Below are 21,267 nucleotides of genomic sequence, written 5' to 3'. Positions count from 1 at the left end.
GCATGGGTGGCAGCCCTACGTCAGCTTGTAGCTTAGCATTGAAAGGAAATAAAGTTAAAATGGATGCTGGGGAATGTCCCACTATGTTGCTGAGTCAACATCATTTTCATCAAAAACATTTCGATAATTCATTTTTTATTGTCCACAGAAGTGTTCCTAATATTGTGCACACTAACTAAATAAGGCAAGAAAGACTGGAATTGACCATGAGAATCTCTAACTAATCTCTAACTCTTCTATTAATATATCCCTAAGACTATAAGGTTGGATAAAACATATTGAAAACAATCAATCGGTCAGTTTATGCGTCTCAAGTCCTGGTGCAAAATCAATCAAATAAAACTGTAAGTCCATTATTTTCATTTGGAATAACTACGAAAGGACACAAGAGAGTCAAATAATCAAAACAATGATGTTAACCAGTGGTCAGGGTCCCCAGTTTTTAGTATCCTGGGGTGGGGCAGGTATGCGAAAGTACCCTCATGGGGCCCTCTTTCCTGAGGAAGCTACACAACAACCTGGTGGTTAACTTTTTACAGGTGTGCCGTGGACACTGTCATCTCAAAGTGCATCACAGCATGGTGCGGCCGCCGCACTGAAGGCTCATTAAAATCACTCGCCTCATGATTGGGGCCCACCTAACTACAAATAGGGGGGACATTGAGCAGGCCGACTGTTGGCAAGTATGGGCCCTAAACATCATCCTGGCCACTACCACCTCCCTCTGTAATAAATCACAGAACAGAAGCCAGAACACACTGCCATTAAGTTTTGACATTGAATTTAAATTTTGCAAATTTATGAGCATGAATTAGTCAAAATGGCACTAAAAAGTATTCATAGAAAATGCACACATTAAAACTCTTTCACTCCGTCTCTCATTTTTGTTCAGAAAAGAAAATATTTGGCCCATTCTTTAGGAGGGTGATGATCATATAGCACAAAAAGCATAAAATAAAGACAATGTGGATGATACAAACTATTATTTCCTCTGTATCTGAAACACGGGAAAAACTTTGTCAGTTTGTGTATCTTCTATGAAGTATGTATTTGTATGCATCGCCGTGGATGTGTGCCACCAGACTCTGCAATGCTGTTTCGCATTGGTCACAGCAGCCTTCGACTTTTTTTCTGCTGATCTCTCGTTTCCTCTTGAAGCCCAAAACCTTGAAAACAATGCTCTGAAGGTATAATATTTGCGCTCTGGGTGGATGTGCATCTTCTATTCAATACATTATTATTTGCTGTATACACATACAACTGTATTTGAAGGATACAGTAAAATATCTACAATATTGTTAAGGTATGAGAAAGGAATTCAGAGTTTTGCCTGGCTTTCAGAGGAATTCAGAACCCCTAAAATTATTGACCATTTCGTGCATGTATGTATTGTCAATATGTGCATTTATTATCATAATTATTTAAAAATACTGTTTGAATATATTTTCGTTTTTAAATTAATCATTGTATTTCAAACTGTGTTTAAATGTGCATTTTAGTATAGAATTGGTGCAGCTGCATGGCCCTGGTGCCTCGAGTATCAAGACTACTACATTTCCCACAAGGCATTGTGCGCAGTAAAACTGACGTCAGTGTCCATCAGCCAATCGAATTCCTTCGTACGCGGAAGAGGGAAATACGGATTGTTACCCTCGTCTGGGATGAATTAACTTGATTTCTTTAGTGTAAAATGAAAACGATACATTCAATATGGCACGATTTTGTCTAGCTATTCAAGGGTAAGTAACTTTTCCTCGTTTGTTGTACATATGGCACCGTCACCAGGGTGTCAAAAATGCTTGCAAATACGCTAGTGCCTGTTCGTTGAATTATTCAACGTAGGAGGCTTGCTTACATATTAATTTTCACATTTATATTGAGATAACACACATTTGGTCCAAGGTAAAGGAAAAGACACTTCCAATAGACCAGTTATTGTATCGCTAAAGTTTCCAAAAGTGTATTATATTTCTTAAATCTACATTTTCCTTATCCGTCCGTTCATACGTCTTCAGGGTTTTCCTAATATTTTCACACTCTTTTATAACACCGTTAGTTTTAAATGGAAAGTGAAGTTTTACAGATTTGATTATACTGGAATAATATAAACGTTCTCATAATTGGAACAGCAAACCGACCCCAACCTAAAATCCACAAGCTTAGTCGTACAAATCTTCAAAGATAATATTTGACCAGTCACATCTTGTTCCTTCTCCGGAGGCTCTCTGGGCAGTCAGAAACTAAGGCAGCAGTTGAGCGCTTTTTGTGCATGTACATATATTTGTGGACAATTTGTGTGTCTGTTGTCATTGTGTACTCAATGTGCTATATGAACTTCCAGTGTAGGATAGAAGTTTTGCATTGTACTCTTTTTCAAACCACTTCAAAATGTCCACCATTCCAAATATCGCCACTTTATTTTGTAACTTTTTGCAGAGGATGTCACCGAGCCCTACTGCAATGAGCAACTTTTTGCTTACTATATCATCACATGATGCTTGTCAGCTATAGTTAGCAGTTGCCTTGGTGATGGCTGTGTAGCATTAGATGTTATGACATCACAAAGGTTGGAAGCCCAATACAAAAGGACTGCTGCGTCTTCCACTGGTGCTTTGACATGCACGATTGTAAACATGCTTTTTGTAGTCCACAATGTTTTCACGGCTGTTGCGATTAGCCTTTAACATCTACGGCCTGGTCTGCCAGAAGATGTTCGGTATGTTCTTCGTGGCAGAGAAGGATCGTCTTGAGAAGGAAGTGAGGGACCTGCAAGCGCAGCTCCAATGTCTGGAGGAGCAGGTCAAGTCACAAGGGCCCGCCGTGGAGGAGCTCTCGGCCAAACTGCGACTGGAAATGGACGAGTACAAGACCCTGTGGGAGCAGGTGGAGTATTTGACCAAAAAGGTGGAAGTGGAGAAGATGAGGAAAAAAAGCGAGAGTGATCTTCTCCAAAAGATACGGGACATGTGTTTGAGAGACGAGCACGAGAGGATGAGACAACTCCAAGAATTGGCCACGGAGGGAGACCACGTGGCCGTCAAAGGTCCGACGCAGCCTTTCCCAAAAGAAGAGGTTGAGGGCGACGAGCGAAGGTGGAACGAGATGTTTGTGGAACTGATGGAAGCAGAAAGCCAGTTGTCTTATCAGAAGGGTCTGGAGGAAGTGTTGGCCTTGAAAGAGCGCCAACTTCGCAAGGAGGAAGCCCAGAACAACCTCCTCCAGTGGGTCATTGACAAGGAGAAGGTGTTTGCCGCCGATTACGAGAATGAATTGCAGAGACTTTACAAGAGCAACAATGAAGGCATTTCTCACAGTTGAGTAAAAGTTTCAAGAGAAGCAGCATTCATTTGCAATGAACACTTTTATGTATTCACTATCAAGGAAAGGATGATCTGCATCACAGTAGAGACTAATGGCGAGTGCGTCAGCCACAAATCGAAAGCGGATGGATTGGATGTTCTCATCTTCCATGTTCCATGCCAGAATATAAAATTCCTCCTTTGAAGAAGGGTATTGGATGGATAGCTGAAGTCACGTTGCTCTTGTTCAATTAACCAACAGCCGGCATTGGTGCTGGTGGAGGACTAGTGCGCTTCATTTTGTCTCAGTTGCTTCAGAACACTGACACTATTCACCATCAATTGATAAATCAGTCAATCCTAATGCCACAAAGGTTTACAAAAACATCTTTTTTATGCAGCTCTTGTGTTGCATCACATTAAATTGTGTACCCAATGGCCATGTGTTTGTATCATTAAAAGAAAAAAGGTGATCTGTAATGTTTGTGAGTCAGTGCGTGTTTTTTACTTTTTTATAGTGTGGCCTTATTGTTTTACAATGTGCAACCTTAACCAAAACATGATTAAATTTTGATGAAACCAATGTGAATGCTTACAGGCTCTCTTCCTGTTCCTTGACAAAACACAGTCCGTGACTTCCCTGTGTAATTATGATAGTGAACACATCTTTTTTTTTTTTTTTTTTGAAGGATCCTCGTTCAAACTGAACCATGTCTCAATCAGTGGTCCGAGTCCAGCAAACAGAGATGCAGTTGTGGCTGGACAAAGTTGAGGCTTGGGGCCAAGCCGACAGCGTGGACGTTCACAAAGATGCATGCGCTCATCTGTGTTCACTGAGGGATTTCCTCCAGCGACTTCTCATGCACATTGACAACATGGTAAGTATTCAAACATACAGTAGGTGTTCATTCATACAAGCATGCCTGGCGGCTCGCAGACTTGACACTCAACCCGCTGAGATAAATTATCAATTGCATCAGCAGCCAAACGGCCGTTAGATTAATGATGCTACACACGCACACACTCTTCAGCTTCTGTCCGAGCCAACCCGTGAACAGTAAGTCCAGCGTTCGGAGGCCAACAGAGGTTGCTCTATGTGCCGCAGAGGTTGCCTGGCTGGCAGCACTGCGATGTTGAATTTGTCAGGTAATAGTCGCGCTGGGACCTACAGTGCTAACCTAATGTATCCCCAAATCAGCTGCAGCAACCTTGGGCAGGAAGGTGCGAGGGCAGGGGGGTTATGCAGAACTGTGAGATTTCAGTGTTGCTACGACCGCAAGTGCTCTATCTCACTCTGTAATCGCAAACCTGTTGGAATGGTTTGCTTGAATAATTTTAATGCAAAGCTAACACTAAATGGAGCTTTCTTGTTTAGCTAAGAAAAAAAAGACAAGAGCCATCCAATGACTGTCAAATATAGAGTGGTACCTTGACTGACAAGTTTAATTTTTGAAACGAGCGAGCCTGTAACTCAATTTAACTCTCATATCAACTCAGGCAAAATGTTTTTCATTCGCTAACTAGCATAAAGATTGGTGCAATGGAAAAGGGGTCATGGGGTCTGAGGAGACCAAATACTGTTATGGCGCAAATTGAGATTTAATGGAATGATGTGACATTGCACAATTTTATTGACACTATCCCACAAGCCAAATTATAAGTCAGTGTTAATAATCGGGCATTAAATGGCCTTTCTGTGTAAATCCAGACAAAGCGTTGATAGCTAAGCCTAAAAGAACAGAACTTAACATGAAGGCCTGCATGAACATTAAAAAAAAAAACAAAAAAAAAAACGATCTTTCCATCTTCCAGTCTGTGAGCATGACTCCGGGCTTACGTCATGCCGAGGTGCGTAAAATGAAGAATTGGTTAAGAAACAAAAGCTGCTATAGTTTAATTGGACTGAAATCCTTTTTACAGGCACTGGAGTCATAAAAGACCATGTGAGGATTGCCTGCTTCTTGGCAGCGCTCCGCATCCCTTGATGACTTAACTGCTTTCTTGTGGCCGATGCCCAAAAAGTGGTGTTGAATAAGAACAGTTGCTCTGGAAAACAAAGTGGATGTTTCTCATTTGCTTGTTGATCTCCTTCAGGTTTCCAATAACTTTTGTCATTTAACTTTTCAAAATCACAAGCAATTAGGATAGCATCTCACTCAACTGAATGAGTCAAGTTAACCATCTTGTCTGTTGCCTTTTTTTTTTCTTTTCTTTTAAGCCATACAGCTACCTAATCATTTGCTACTCTGAAGAATTAATTGCAGTTCACCTCTTTTCAATGCCTCTCCCGCCCAAGTATCAATCCCTTTCTGTTCTTTTACGGCGAAACCCCATGGAGGTCTTTATCAAGGCGTTTCCCCATAAAACTGAAAATTATATACATACTTTCTGCCTTAGGCGTGGCAGTAGTTGGTCTTTGAGGACTTGGATTATATCTTGCAGACTGGGAAAGTTCGAGATCAATACGGACAAAATGCTTCTTAGACTGTTTTTATGTGGGTGAAGTCGCCACCATAGCATTGAAGCACATCCGTAAACTGCGTAAAAGCCTTCAGGCACAACAAGCTTTGTTTTGTTGTTTTGATCAACATCTTCACTAAAGCTGTCGTGACACAATAAAAAGTTAGTAAAGCCATTAATTATGGTTTCTTTGCATTTCGGTTTTTAGAGAGGCGGATTTCTTTCACACACACCAAATGCTTCAACTAAAACCGCTGTGATTTTCATGTCAGACAATCAATGGAGATGACAATGTAACCAAAAAAGAACAAAAAACCGATGTGAAAGTATTTCACCTTTTAGACCAGGCCAAAACCAGGAAGTTACCATTTCCCCCCCAATGATGCAGATGTCGTCTAACCGATTATCCAAACCTATTGAAGGCCCATCATTTGGTGAAGCCATGTGATCGTATGAGATCTTTTTCTACTTGGAGGCACAGTTGGAGTTTCTCTCTGCTTGAGCAGCAGCACATTGCCTCAATTACACTTTTGCGCTGTGTGGCCTCCTCCTGCAACAAAGCTATGCTGTTGAACTTAATTAGCTCATGGTTCAAACATATCATACGGGCTCGCTACGGGTTAATTAGATTCCGTAATACTGTACACAGGCTGGGCTATTTGTACGCACATGTGCCGACATTTACTTCAATATGTTACCGCTGGGTTTTGTTGTTTTTTGTTGCTGGGGGGCACTCACAATAAATGTTGCTGAATCCTCCAATGTAGCGCTCTCAAACCCTCTCGCATACTTAAAGTGCCTGCCGGGTGAAATAAAGCACATGGTGGCTTGCGAGCTGCATAAACAAACCCATGCGCACCCAGAGAGTATAGAAGCATGGACTCGAGCCAGGCTCTGCTCCGTCTTTCACCGCGGCCGTTATAGCGAGAACCGCAACATGAAAATGAAGCGGCTCTAGGAGAGCGGCGAGCCGCTGCCATGGCAGACAGGTCTCCCCATATTGTCGTAATCCTGCTGAGATGGCGGGAATTTGGGGAGGGTTGACGTCGACCAAAATCCAATGTAAAAAAAGTGTTGCTTGTAAAAATCATATAGTGTTTAGAGCCTGATTGTGTTTCTTTTCATAGAACCACTTATGTTAGCTTGTATTATATTTCATTACAGTTAAGGAGTGTTGACTTGTGTTTTACACGTAAAAAGAAAATGAAATGAGTGATTTTCTTTTTTCTGTTCCAAGGGTTCCACAACAGAGACTATGAAGAAGATGCCTTTGCTTGGCCAGATTGTAGGTCGCTTGTGCTGGAACCCCGTTGTCACTGCTGACGGTGAGACCCCTTGTGAGCCGCTGTGAAGTGTGTCTTACAGGCTATTTGTTTTCCCCAACTGTGATGGCGATTGAACAGATGAGTGTAAGTTTTTTTTTTTTCTTTTAACAGTTAAAAGCAGTGGGCTGATCTTCCAGTGTCTGTGGGCGCTATACTCTGAGCAGCCGGCCAATGCTTTGGAAAGAAAGGCTAACCAGTGGATACAGGTATGATGGATGTTATCCAGTTGATCTTCTGTGGAACCTTCTAAGGGAAAAAAAATAGAATTATTGTGCAGTTTGTTTATTAGTAGTTTTCAATTCAGTAACAGTGCAGGCAATTAAATGATGTTAACTCTGGTAAAATACTGCCCCCTATAGGTGTGAAGTGTGGAAAATAACCTGCTCCCTTTTCATTACAAACATGGTTTAGTGCACTTTTTTGCTTTGTGTTGTCTATTCTCCTTTTTAAATGATTGCTTGTGTCGACATATTTTTGCTTTCTCATTTTGTTTCCTCATTGTGGGCCTGTCACCACCACATGTTAGCCTTCTGACGGTGTTTGAAGTCTACTACGTTCTATCTTTGCAGGAGGACCACACAGTGACGCCTGTAGCATGGCGGGGTCTTTGAGGAGATGATAAATAAAGTGTGAGAGTGTTATATTAGAGGACTGGCGATTGCTCTTCTTTCAAGGGGTTGCTTTAGTGACTCAAGCAGTGTGAACCACAGACGGTCCCTGGAGCCTTTGTGGTTGCTTTCCGGTGTTAAAACATTGCCCTGACTCTTAGCTCACACTGGCTGTAATACTTTGTGTGTTTTGGAAATCATTTGGGCTACATCAACGATTCACTTCTATTTTGCCGTGTCTGCTTTTATTGCATCCTATTTAAATTGGATTTCTTCAAAGCTTCCTTGATCTTTGCCCAAACTGTGCTCCAGCTTTATGCAGAAATGCATACAGTATTTTTGTGGAGCCTCGGGTGGAGTAAGTCAAACAGCAAATGACATTTCAGTTCCTTTCAATTGGGAGAATGATAAAAGCGAAAGTGAGAGAGGTGAATCTGCATTCTTGAACCGACTGTGGTGGATCTCAGATGTTGTCTATATATGCTTCTCTCATTGGTTTGGGCAGTTCAGCTATGTCTTCGCCAGTGCCATCTGCTTTTGTATACATGGCTGCTTGGAAGGGTATAATTGCTGCGGTGTCTCCGAGCCAGCTCGGTCGCTGGCTGTTTTTCTGGGAACATAAGATGACTTTTGACTGAAAACATTTGCCGTCCAACAATGGGTTTGTCTTTCATCGCTGGTGATCACGCCCTTTTGTTCTATTCTGAAGATCCAGCAGTCGGTCGTCATTGTGTCTATCCAACCAGGCTTCCTTCGCCATCCTCAATGTGCCTTCAAACCGAGCTGGATCACTTTTGTGTGGACTCGGGCTCGGAGGGCGCTCAGATGGTAGTGATTGGGGTTTCTTTGGTGAGGCGACGTGGAGGGTATGACCACACAGCTCCGCCAACAGCGCAGCATTCCAACTATTCTGCTTGTCTCGCTTTCCAGTCCCCACCATTCCCTTTTGTCCGCAAAGTCCACTTCTTGTGGTGAGCTTATTACTGCGGTCCATTGAAGTCACCAAACGTTGTAGCAAAATGTGAGGCCCTGTTGTCCAAAGTGCCTTTTCTAAACAAGTCTATCACTTTAATGTGGTCCAACAGAAACGGTTACATCAGGGAAACCAAACCTCTTCAAACCAAACCTAAAATGTTGTTTTGGAATCACTTGTTGCTTTTATTCCAACTTTGGGTATAATTGCCCGGATGAAATCACCATTTACAAAGTCTCCCACCACAAAAGGCAGAGTCCAAAAGGCTCTTTAGTCAACATTTCTATTTCATCCGTTTAGCATTTCCTCTCCTTGGCCCTTCATTATCACCATCACCACCGTCAGCCTTTTTCACAGTCAACAATGATTCGAGTTTATTGGTGTCGTTTTATCAGTGTGTGTGTGTAAGATGAGGCCCCTTCTGAAAAATGCTTGTAAAACACTGAGGTCCTTTGCAACAAAGAATGCTCACATCTAAAGGTCTTCCTCATATGTTGTCAATACATTCTTACCTCCTGGAATGCTTTTTTTATTTTATTTTTTGAACCATTCCCGCTCATGTCTTTGAAAAGATGCCAACTGAGTTGTCCTCAATTAGCTTTGATGGTATCCACCTTAGGCATTGTTGCCAGAAGCATAAATCTGCTGCTTCATATGTATTTTGTTGCTCCGACTCCCACAGAAACTGTTGTGTCAACTTGCCACCGAAGACGACGAATCACTAGCCAATTCTTTGCTCCAACATTTACATGTGTCGCCAACTCAATACCGCCTCCAAGTCCTCAGAAAGGTATTGTGTAATCATAATGGTGGCTGCTATGATACATAAAACACAATAATTCTTTCCCCACTATTCAGGTGGTGGCAGAGTTGCAGAAAGACATTGGAAAAAGCTGCAGTTCACTGGGAGACAGAAATGAGAGGTGATCCCCTAAAATTCTGAATTCTGTCGACTGAAAAGATGTACAAGAGAACTAAGCTGCAGTGTTGAATTTTTAATCGTCCAAAGACACTTGATAAAATCTTTGTGCGCAGGTGTTCCTGTGATAGGATGGTGGCAACATGCGAGGCTTGCGTTCCCCTGGTTACCTGCCCCGAGGTTGCTCCTCTCATTGGAACTTTGCTGCAGCGGTCACTAACATGTGCACAAGCAACTCTCCCGTATGACTTCCTGGATGCTCTAAGCTCTGCCTACAACAGGTACATTCAAAATATATTATTTATCACAAGACTTTCTCGTTTATGATAATTTTGTGCTCATAATATTTTTGTTTGGTTCTCGTAAAGTTTTGACTTTTCATGACTGTCTTCTAGTATTTGTAGATTTGCAACTAATACTTCTATTGTACTCTCATGATATTTGTAGTCACTTTAAATTATTGACTTAAAGATCACTAGTTTCCCTCACTCTTAAAAAATATTATAATGTAATATAATAATGGTAAATATTTATTTTCTTACAGTAACAACTTTAGTCTCTTTGAAATTACTTAACCTTAAAACCTGAACCCCAAATTGTGCTTTTGTTTTTAGACCCTTCATATTTCTCCTACATTGGGTTTTGAGAAGTTTTGGAACTTTTAGGTGATTTAATCAATGATTGGGCTCGGCCTCTTAGCCCTCCCTGAATTGTAATATTTCCATTTAACGTAGTTCAAGCTCCTTTGGCAACAATACGTGGCACATGTTGCTTTTCATCTTCCTCCTATTCTTCTAGGAGCAATCAATGTTAAGTTTGTTGCGTATATCAGGACACAAATCAAAGGCTCTAAATTCTTCATTTCACTCTGATTGCATTGTTTTAAAAAGAAACCAAAGCCGAACTGCAACATCTGGTTAACAGATGGTTTCCCCTTCCGATGCGATACAACAAGATGTGACATAATAGATACGACTTGATTTTTCACAGTGGTCGCTTGTCACTGGAGGACCGGGCTGTCGTGGCCCTGTGGTATCACAGCCTGCCCAGCCTGGAGGAGACGGTGCTCGGTCTGCTGGAGTCCACCGTCTTCGCTGACGCGCCGCCGTCACCGCAACAGCTCAAGCGGCAAATAGCGCAGTCGCTGCTGGTAGGTTTGCTACACTCCCGTTAAATCACTATTAAACAAATGGGACGCTTGCCATTATACATTTCCCTTATTTGTCTCCTTGGGTAGTAATGTAGCATGTAGTCTTATGGCAGAAAGATCAAACAGGCTGTTGTACTCATCGGCCCGCAAATAGCGTCTCAGATCTGAATTCATTATTTTAATATTACCGTCTTTTTTCATAACATGAAACGTTTCCACAGATTAGGTTTTTTTTCTTCAATAATTGACTGTTTCCTTTGCCGTTGTTGGATTTGCCTAGCGTGTGTCTCACGTCATTTGGCCAGCTCCAAACTGCGTCTCACATCATTTGGCGTGCACCACACAGTCTTTATTGTGCGGGTTAAATCGTTCGAGTCCCCGCTGCCTGAGCCCCCACCCCACCCCACCACCATCTCATACGCTCGGGTTTGTACAGTGGCAAAGTCATTGATCACATGACGATGATTAAGGTAATGGAGAAAGGAGTGTTGCGAGAGAAAGTACAAACCTGTCCTACATAAATAGCGTCACAAATCATGTTTGTACAAATTCATGGCTGCCACACACTAAGAATTACAAAGTCATAGGGCCACGGCAAAAAGACGAAAAACTTACTGGGGGGAAGAACGCTTATAGAGACTGTTTAATATTTAATCTAGTGCAGTTTACTCATCACTTTTTTATTGGTGAAATTATCACATCTTTTACATATTTCAACTTTTTTTTTTTTTAAGACTCAGTTGTTTTTAAAAAGTACATTTTCAATGTGGGCTGAGCACTCCTACTTCGTAAGGTTAAACTCTGGTGGGAAATGATAATTTGGCCGCCTTCTCGTCACGCTCAAGTTTTTGTCGGGCATGTCACTGCTGCTTTCCAGCATTGATGGTCCACTTGAGTTGCGTTCAAGTGCCTAACAATGCACACTTTTGCAGTTTCAAGTTCTGTACCCATTAAATAAGAGAGATGACTAACACTGCACCGAGAAATACTGAATATCCGCCTCTTGATTGCACTCGATGACCATCTAACGTTCACACGAGTTACTAATCAAGTCTGACGGAAAGAAGTTTTTGTTTATGTCAGTCCGAGATTTGTTTATGCTTTCATCCCTTGCTGGTTTACCTCTTGTTTTTATCACCTTGGTACACACACACGCACACGCGCGCACACACACGCACGTCTTTAGTGAATGTTCTTTGTTTAAGATATTACATCTGGTGTAGTGTGTCTGTCGTTAAGAGAGTAGGAGGCAAAGTTTAGGTTTCACTTAGCCTTAAGGTTGTTTGGATGTCAGATGTGCACACACATGTGCAAAGGCAAAAAAAAAAAAAAAAGGAAAAGTCGACTGGCTTGTGTCTCTCTTCTCTTTCTTTTCAATCACCGCCATCAAATGGGGAAACCTGACATTAAGGCACATTCCTCGTTGGACTTGTGCCGCCACCTCTACGTGATCTATTCTGACTCGAGCCCCAATGACAATAAACCTTCGCTTCCTCGTTTTCGACCGCCAAAGTAAAAAGAAAAAAACAAAACAAAAAAAACAGGATGTTTGTTGCGTGCCGTAATTGCAGCGGTAAGGTTATGGAGGCCAACGCTAAAAGGCCCGTCCATCTGTTTTAAATAGCAGGAGCTGTGGCACAACCTGCAAATGCCCACATTAGGGCGCAGTTGCATGCATTTATGTGGACAGTGACATGTCGCTGTAACCCACCCAGCCACTCGCATACACGCGAGCTGCTGTGCTTGCAAGGCTCGTCCTTTTACATGAGAAACATGCATGGCAAGAACATGATGAAAGGTGGTGATGTTGTAATAACATCAGAAATCCACTAGGTGCTGCTGTTTACCCAAATCTCCGAACTTCACATAATCGACGCCCGCTTACATTTACAAGGGAAAGAATGGAAAATCTTAAAATTACTTTCGTTGTAGTTATTCTTGTAAATGTAAACTGTATTTTTGCATCGAGATAAATGTATGTTTTCTGCTGTCAAAAGATGAAATGAACAACTTAAATGACACCCAAACAAGATGTGCTTCAGTCCTGTGTCTGTATGAGAGAGTACGTTATTATGGTATTAGTGCTGGTTATTAATTAAGATGTGGAAAAAACGAATCAACTGTCGAGACATAGAAGAGGGAGGAGGTGCGCCGTGCAGCTGTTAAGCGTTTGTGCTGGGGCGTTTTTAGAATGTGTTAAATGTAAAACACATGATGCGCTTACAATATAGTGGTGGGGATGTGTGGCGAGACGAAAAAAATAAAAGAAAACTCGAGTTAGGGCCAAAAAGTTGATCTGGAGGGACATCTAGTGGTGTGTGTTCACAACCAGCTTGCCTGTTTTTCCAGCCCAAGGCCTGTGCTCAACACTGCTCCATCTTCTTGGTGGTGAATGACATCTTTCGGTGAGTCAGTCTCACTTGCGTCCACTTTCCCAGTTGATATTCATCTTGTTGTTTTGGACTGACCTGTGAGCATGTGTTTTTGACAGGTCCATCCTCAAGAAACAAGAGGATCACCCGTGCATTCGGGATCTCATCCAAAGCTTTACCAGCTGCTTCTATAGGGAACTGACAGTGTTGCCTACACAGGTACTCATTCCATGTGTTTCTTGAAAATATTTTTCATTAACAGAGCGTTTGTTGAGGGTATGACCTACTCTGTTAAAATAAAGGTCTTCCTTGTAGTTTTACAACCATGTTAACGTTTTACTGTTGTAATATTACGACCATGTACTTTAACATTTGCTCAGTGTAGTATTGTAACTATTTGTTGTAATATATCCTCATTAATTTTATGACTTGAATGTAACTTGCATTACAATGGCATTTTTTGAGTTGAAGATTTTTTTTCATTGCAAACACTAGATGGCAGTGGCAACCTACTCAATACATCCCGCTGATGTCTGCTGTCACACTGCTCAAATGCCAACCAATTACACGCTACATTACAACACACTCTCAAGCAGTTTGTCACCGCTCCGCAACCTCATCGTCACAGCGACATTTGTCACATTTGTCATTGGCAGGTTGCCACTCATTCATTCTCACTTTTTTTCCCCTGTGTCCCTTCAGACATCTTTGAAGGCCTTCTTCCCTCATTCTCCCCCAAATCTGCTGCTTCCGCTCTTGACCCAGCCGCCAGGTCAGTGTGCGTGCGCGCGTGTACGTATAATCACTCAATGCACAATACCTTGTATTGTCCGAACAAGTCGCGGCTTCCTGCTGTGTATTGAATGAGCATTTGTTTGGCCAATCGATATTAGTTAATGACAGTGGTGATTGCACTCACATGAGGTTCATTCAGTGTCAGCCATCACCTATTAAAAGTATTAAGCAACGGGTGCAAGCTTCTTCCTTGTAAGCCACCGCCTGTGCACTCATCGGTCAAAAGATTAGGTGCACTTTGCGCAATCAATATAAAAGCTTAGTTCTACTTTTACGTCAATATTGCTTGTTTGACACTGCCAGGCACAAATACAAAATGAGAACAGTGGCAAGGAGCTGCTGTTAGCCACAGCTAAAGCACAAATGTTCACACAGGGTATTTTTTATGTTTGCATCTTTTTTCCTGATTTATTCATTACTTTTTATCCCCACTTTACAACGTAAGATAAAAGGTATCATTCAAATACCCTCCAAAAAATCAGTAAGGTAACCAAATGCAAAAAACAAAGTACGTACATGTAAAAATACTAACAAAAATGCTGTTACATCTCAAACTAAATTAAGATTCTTAAAAAAAAAAAAAAAAAAAAAATACCCTCTTGGTAACACAATTGTGACTGCAGAACCAGTTATGAGCAGATGCATGTCATTTATGTACTTTGGACAAAAATATATTATTGGTGGGCTCAATGGGAAATTTGATTTTAAAAAGTTACTAATGTGGTCATGGAATAATTAAAATTTATAATCCCTAGGCACCAGTACTTTTATTAGCAATATGTTCAGCATTGCATTGAAGAACTGCACAGTCTGTACTTCATGCCATCAGAAATGTGTAGCAAATAAAGGTCACCACATGTAATATGTTTCTCGTTTTGTCAGTATGGGCATGTCTAGTCGTGCTTATCAATGTATGCCCACACCTGGCCTGCATGCGTAGAGGAACGCTTGACATGAATGGCGCCATTAAGGGAACACTGGAGTGCAGCCAGAACGCCGAGTTAATGATTCCTACTTATTTTTGTGTGCGCGCGAGAAAGGGCAATTTTTCACATCCGCCTGAATGGAAATGAGAAGTGTGACAAGTTGAACATTTCACTTTTTCCCCTCACTGACAAGTTGCCTTTGCATTGTTAAAACACAGCTCAAGGCTTAAGCCAGGATACTAAGTCCTGCTTACTTAACAGACACTTAATTAGGCACACTTGCACAATAGCACAAAGACTCAATCATAGGAAATAAATATGAAATTAGATGTCTTTGTAAGGCAAAGTTTGCCGTATTGGATGGAGATCATTAAAGTGTTCTTAAAAAGTGTGAATTTTCCTAAACTGCAAAGTCGTCTCTTGTTTGTTGAGAATGGAGTTTTAAATTGGGGATGTTTCTCCTCGAGTACAGCTCGCTAGGTTGCAAGATTTGCGGATGGTAATTGAGTGTAAAAAGTGCAGATTTGAGTGCTCTTTTTCTCTGTGTCAATGTGCGCGTGTGTGTCTGTGTTTGTGTGCACGCACACCAATGTGTCCTTTGCAGAGGCGTCTGGGGAGGCTCGCACACGTCACCTGAACTGGCTCAGCAACTCATTACGCAGACTGACAGAGGAAGCGGAGGCAGACAGCGGCGGCAGCGGCGGGTTGGATGCTCCATCCATCCATCCATCCATCCATCCATCCATCCATCCATCCATCCATCCATCCATCCATCCATCCATCCATCCATCCATCCATCCATCCATCCATCCATCCATCCATCCATCCATCCATCCATCCATCCATCCATCCATCCATCCATCCATCCATCCATCCATCCATCCATCCATCAAAAACTGAAAAAGAAATTGTTTTATATGATGTTAAGGGAAAAAAATAAGGCAGTTAGATTATTTGCCCAAGTGTTCAGTCCAATATCATAATATAATGTCATCTCTCGCTAGTGGTGGTGTTGGCGTAGTGTTTGAGGCCTGGTTCCTGCTGGTCCAGTGTTCTCATTGGGTCCACGAGGCCTTCCAGTTGCTGGCCACCGCCGAGCCCCGAGACTGCCACCCCTCGCTGTGGCTCCTGACCTTCTACCACCACCCTACCAACAGGGGGCACCAAAGGAATCAACGACTGGTAATGCTGTCTTCAAAAACAGTGTCGCTCACAACACAAAGCCAAAAAATATGTGGCTCCTTCATAGCTCATTTAAATGCTAAAACGTCCTAAGAAATACCATTCCAGACGCAATGTCTTGCATGGAAAATTGAGTGGCGCAAAATGTCAACCCCTGAGATCTCTTAAGTGTTAAATTGCTAAGAGCAAAGTCGTCGTGGCTGAATGGGATTGGGTGTGTGCCATGTGTGAAGAGCAAACACAGAAGGAACAGAAGGAAGAAACACATTAAAAAGTAAATAATGGATGACCGCTATCGGAGGGAGGAGGAGGATGAAGAAATATTGATTGCTCCCTTTGGGTCGCCTTCTCGCATAACGGAGGAGACGCGCCGTCCGTGGCCGTCTTTGCACAATTGCACAATTGCACATGTATTGATTGACTTTCTGCTTTGGATCTGCAGGTACGTGTGCAACAAATCTGGGAGCAGATGCGCATCCTTTTCTCAGATGATCATCTCGACCCCGGGGAGCAACTCCGCGATGCGCTGGCCGTCATTTCCGCGAGCACTGGACGGCCATCGCCGTTACTGACCCTCGGCCTGGCGCTCAACTGTGCCGTTTTCTCCCGCCGGTCGCACGGCGTCTCTGCTCGTATCGTGTGCACGGTGAGGTGGCCGCCATGCAGATAGGTTATATTACGTATCATTAAACCTACTTTTACCCCCAAACCCTTTTTACAGTGTATGTGGAAATAGTGCACAGCAAGTTTGTGGATGCTAATCTAACGTTACAGTGAGACAAGTACGCCATTTGTGCGCCTCCATGTGCACGCCGTCGAATACATTTGCATATAATTAGGCCTGTGTATGCACACGGGCCAGGTGGCGGCTGCGTCCGGTCCGCTCAGTGAAGCATTACGAGTCCTGAGCCTGCTGGAGCGTCGGCTCGGCACGGGAAGCGGCGACGGCCCCTCATCCGGTGACCCCTGCGCGACCTCTGTCAGGATCCGTCAGCTTCAAAACGCGCTCGCCATCCCTACACCACCACCACCACCACAGCAACTGGATGTCACTCATGCGGGATACGCCCACCTCTCACATTCACCCAGGTGAGACCCACACACGCACACACGGTAACACACACTGTTGAGTTAGGTGTCAGTTCAGGGTCTGCTTCGTGAGCAACGTTAGCATCGTTAATGAAGGCCACGCTCTGGGCAGCACGTGACTCTGTATGAAAGGACAGCGAAGCAGTCAGCCTACAATGAATAAATGTCAGACTTGCTTGAGCTTCATCTTGGACAATATCAAAACAATCGCCCGGATTATATCTGTGCAAAATAATGTAGTAAGTGCTCAAAACGAAATGACTTTTTCCTTGTAATACTGCAACTTTTTTTCTAGTCAATTGTGAAATTACTCTTTTTTTTTTTTTTAATCAATTTTTAATCGTATCATTGCAACTTAATTTCTTGTAACTTCACAACTTTTTTGAATTTGTAATGCACAAATACACAATTCTCTAGTTCTGCTTTATACTAAGTTTAACTGTGGAACTCTCATTTGAAGAAACTAAGATCTATTATTATTATTCTATCTGTCATGACCCCATGTGTGCTTCCCACGTTCTTATTCACATTGTGCTGTATCCCTTACATGAAGTCATGTGTTATGTGTGAAAACACCTCAATGAATTTCCAGTCTAAACTCTGCACAGCCTGATTGGAGCTTCAGACTAAACACAGCACAAACACATGGATCAAGTTCTTTTTTCCATTTTTATTTCAGCAGTACAAAAAAGTGACATTTTTGTGCATGACCACAAAGGTTACAATGAAGCAGTGTCTATCTTTCAACCTTTTTTCTTTCTAATGTTTTGTTTCCTCCGCTAGTTAGCAGCCTTGGCCAGACTGTCGGATCCCCACAAACATTCCGAGTGGTTGACACAGGTGCCCCACCCTCTCACGACCTCCTGTCATCTTCTCATTTGTTGTCAGCAGCCTTGGAGAAGAGAGAGAAAGAGGGGTGCCCATTATGGAACCGGCGTGACAAGGCACATGTTGGAGTGTATACAGGACTTTTACATTCCCTCTAATAGAATCTACAATCATTTGGAAGATCGATACACACCATTTTGCTCGACTCATGTGACTGTTGTTGGTGAGTGGACTGGACGCCTGTTCCTGCTGAACTGAGCCAGTGGTTGTGTACGACTGATTATCAGCTCAGTAGGCACAGGCGGCCAAGCCCATTTCTTGCTGCCTATCAATCATATGCTGCATTTTATGATATGATTCATGTCTGGGGGTCCTTCGTGCTGTGAGTGCAGTTCGTGAAGCCAACTCTGTTTTGAGACCTCAACGCTCACTCACCTTGTATGGTTTTAAAAAAGTCATAAACCATTCAAACATCAACCTTAAATCCATCGAGTGCTTTGCCACTATCAACAGTTTGATTGCGCAAATGAAGAGCCGCCTTTCTGGTCTTGTGCCATTAGTGCATCATAAATCACAGAGGCTTCTCCAGTATATATGTGGGCACTGATGGCTGTCATATGGCCATTGCTCTCTTTAACGGCCCTTTGATGGCCATTAGTCTTTTAATAGGCCCTAAATATAGGTGGACTGATGACACGCTCCGCACGGACCTCATTTTTAATTCACACATCCGTGCTCGTTTAGACGGATGGCACCCTCTGCCACACGCGTCACTTGAATGTCCTATATATGGACACCTCGTGCTCCTTCATCAATGCGTCAATCAGTCAGGAGTTGGTGGGAAGCCCCTTTTCTGCTATTCCTTTTCTTTTGTGGACAATGTTCTCCTCAGGTGCAGAACTTAGCCACTGTGAACAAAGAGGAAATCAATCACTGTTCACCAATCAGCTAAGCTCTGTGCCTGGCTGGAGACAACACACACATGACCTGTTTAAGACTCGCGCACGCACACACACGAAGAGCCCTATATTTCTAATCACAGCCAACTCCTCACTCTCTTCTGGATAATCATGTCTTCAGTTGGAACTGTGTGTGTGTGTGTGTGTGTGGGGGGGGGGGGGGGTTGCCATGGTAGCCGGTCAGGTCAGGCCTGTGTGGTAATCCCTGGCAATGTGATTTTTATCATAAGTCACAAATCAGCATGCCAGGAACCCCCACAGCCCAGACAGTAGGCATCACGACACAATCTTGCGCCTTACCCTTTTCCTCAAAAATTCAAACTTTCCTCGGTGGATGTGAAGTGTACAGGAAAGAGAGTAAATGAGTAGACCTTTCCTTTCATTGGCCACGCTCAGCTAACCTGGCGATATGCCCCTCATTAGTGGATCAAGAGGGATTCCAAAGGCACGCTTGGAGGGAACGCTGGGATGGGGAGACCACCCGTCTTTCCTTTTAAAGGCTTTGAAGAAAAAAAAGCCCCAATTGATGGACGGATGTGTTTTCAAAACTTGCTCTGATCTCAACAAGAAATACAGTTAAACCTCGGTTTTCGACCACAATCCGTTCCAGAAGGCGGTTCGAGAAGTGAATCGGTCGAATTCCGAATCTATTTTTCCCATTACAAATAAGGGAAACTTTTTTAATCCATTCCAAGGCAAAAAAAACCCCTAGCTAACGGCTAACTTTATTGCTTGAAGGGATGCGCCGTTATGCAACAACGGGGAGATTATGCTTCTCTTTGGGTAATCTTGATTTTATTGTTATCCAATATATCTACTGCAATTTCACATTAGATTGCTGGTTTGAAATTTACTTTTATTATTATTATTATTATTATTTTAATAAACATTAAAACCTGTTTAAACTTGTCTGGTGTTTTATTCCTTGTTTTTATTTTTTTTGGGCATGAAAACAAAAATCTGACATTTGGTTAACTGCTTTATATGACAATATGTATATGTTTTACGTTGTGTAATATGTGTTGGTGTCCCCCAAAATAAAGAGCAAGTAGTTAAATACACATTCTTGACACGTACAAAAAATGCATAAAGTTATTAGGTACACTTGAAAATAGTGGTGTACCTAATGGAGTGTCCGTGTGACGTCACAGATCAAACAGCCAATCAGAAAGTGGGGGTGAGGGCGGGTGTGGCACTTTTCACTTAAACCAGGGGTGTTGACCTCCAGTCCTCGAGGGGCCGCGTTCCAATATGTTTTCCAAGTGACCCTCGTTAAGCGCACCTGCGTGAAAAGTTTTAGCCACTTTCACGTTCAAAAGGAGCTAAAACTTTTCACGCAGGTGCACTTAACGAGGGAATCACACAGACACTCCATTAGGTACACCGCCATTTTCAAGTGTACCTAATAACAGGCCACTTTATTAGGGAAATATCATGGTCAAAGGTCACAGGTGTCAAGCTCTAGTCCTCAGGGCCGCGTTCCAACATGTTTTCCAAGTGACCCTCGTTAAGTGCAGGTGCGTGAAAACTTTTAGCCACTTTCACGTTCAAAAGGAGCTAAAACTTTTCACGCACCTGCACTTAACGAGGGAATCACACGGACACTCCATTAGGTACACCGCCATTTTCAAGTGTAACTAATAACAGGCCACTTTATTAGGGAAATATCATGGTCAAAGGTCACAGGTGTCAAGCTCTAGTCCTCGGGGCCGCGTTCCAATATGTTTTCCAAGTGACCCTCGTTAAGTGCAGGTGCGTGAAAACTTTTAGCCACTTTCACGTTCAAAAGGAGCTAAAACTTTTCACGCACCTGCACTTAACGAGGGAATCACACTGACACTCCATTAGGTACACCGCCATTTTCAAGTGTACCTAATAACAGGCCACTTTATTAGGGAAATATTGTAGTAGTGGGCGTGATTCATTGGTTTGCTCCGCCAACTTGGGGGCGGGGCCACCTTATGTATTTACACATAAATACTGTATGTGCATTTGTTTGCATATGCATACGCATACAAAGCGAGGTTCCAATCCAAAAAGCACATTTACGTATATGCTCACACCTGGGATCGAACCACATTCGTTCAGTGCCAGAGTCCGTGTCTAACCAGTCGGCTATTTCAACCTGGCAGCCCATAACCGTCTGCACTCTTTTGTACTAGTGATGTGCATTCCAGTTCTTAGGTGAACTGAATCTTTAGAATCGGTTCACTCAAAAAATTTGTTCAAAAGAATCGTTCACAGAATCGTTCGCTACACTTTATTTATTTATTTTTCTTGTTTTTACCTCGTGTAGTGTACCTATTGAAGTGTCCATGAGGTGTACCTAATCACAGGCCACTTCATTAGGGAAAAAGCCCCCACCCCCACTTTCTGATTGGC

The 21,267-nt window shown here is 42.7% G+C and overlaps 2 protein-coding genes across 7 annotated transcripts in view; one reads left to right on the top strand and one right to left on the bottom strand.

Moving 5' to 3' along the window:
- Nucleotides 1-1,598: 1,598 nt before the first annotated feature.
- On the top strand, nucleotides 1,599-19,784 carry fancc (FA complementation group C). 2 transcript variants are annotated; one of them, XM_049716684.1, is made up of 16 exons: nucleotides 1,599-1,739; nucleotides 3,989-4,177; nucleotides 6,997-7,084; nucleotides 7,196-7,290; nucleotides 9,348-9,455; nucleotides 9,524-9,588; nucleotides 9,701-9,865; nucleotides 10,575-10,734; nucleotides 13,084-13,139; nucleotides 13,226-13,325; nucleotides 13,809-13,878; nucleotides 15,432-15,531; nucleotides 15,832-16,009; nucleotides 16,452-16,655; nucleotides 16,872-17,098; nucleotides 17,882-19,784. In XM_049716684.1, the coding sequence occupies exons 2-16, from the start codon at nucleotides 4,010-4,012 to the stop codon at nucleotides 17,883-17,885; spliced, it is 1,788 nt and encodes a 595-aa protein (XP_049572641.1). In that variant the 5' UTR covers nucleotides 1,599-1,739; nucleotides 3,989-4,009; the 3' UTR covers nucleotides 17,886-19,784. The 2 variants fall into 2 exon arrangements, with proteins under 2 accessions (XP_049572641.1, XP_049572642.1); XM_049716685.2 differs by lacking the exons at nucleotides 1,599-1,739; nucleotides 3,989-4,177; nucleotides 6,997-7,084; nucleotides 7,196-7,290 and adding an exon at nucleotides 7,768-8,120.
- Nucleotides 17,749-21,267, bottom strand: part of aopep (aminopeptidase O (putative)) — a 59,219-nt gene continuing 55,700 nt past the window's right edge. For all 5 annotated transcript variants that reach the window (XM_049716678.2, XM_049716676.2, XM_049716681.1 and 2 more), the window contains one exon: nucleotides 17,749-17,990. The gene's annotated coding sequence lies outside the window, so the exon portion shown is untranslated. The remainder of the gene's footprint in view (nucleotides 17,991-21,267) is intronic.

The sequence above is a fragment of the Syngnathus scovelli genome, chromosome 3 (assembly GCF_024217435.2).
Source record: "Syngnathus scovelli strain Florida chromosome 3, RoL_Ssco_1.2, whole genome shotgun sequence".
Classification (NCBI taxonomy): domain Eukaryota; kingdom Metazoa; phylum Chordata; class Actinopteri; order Syngnathiformes; family Syngnathidae; genus Syngnathus; species Syngnathus scovelli.
The sequence above is the reverse complement of the archived record's forward strand: the minus strand, read 5'-3'. Positions and strand labels throughout refer to the sequence as shown.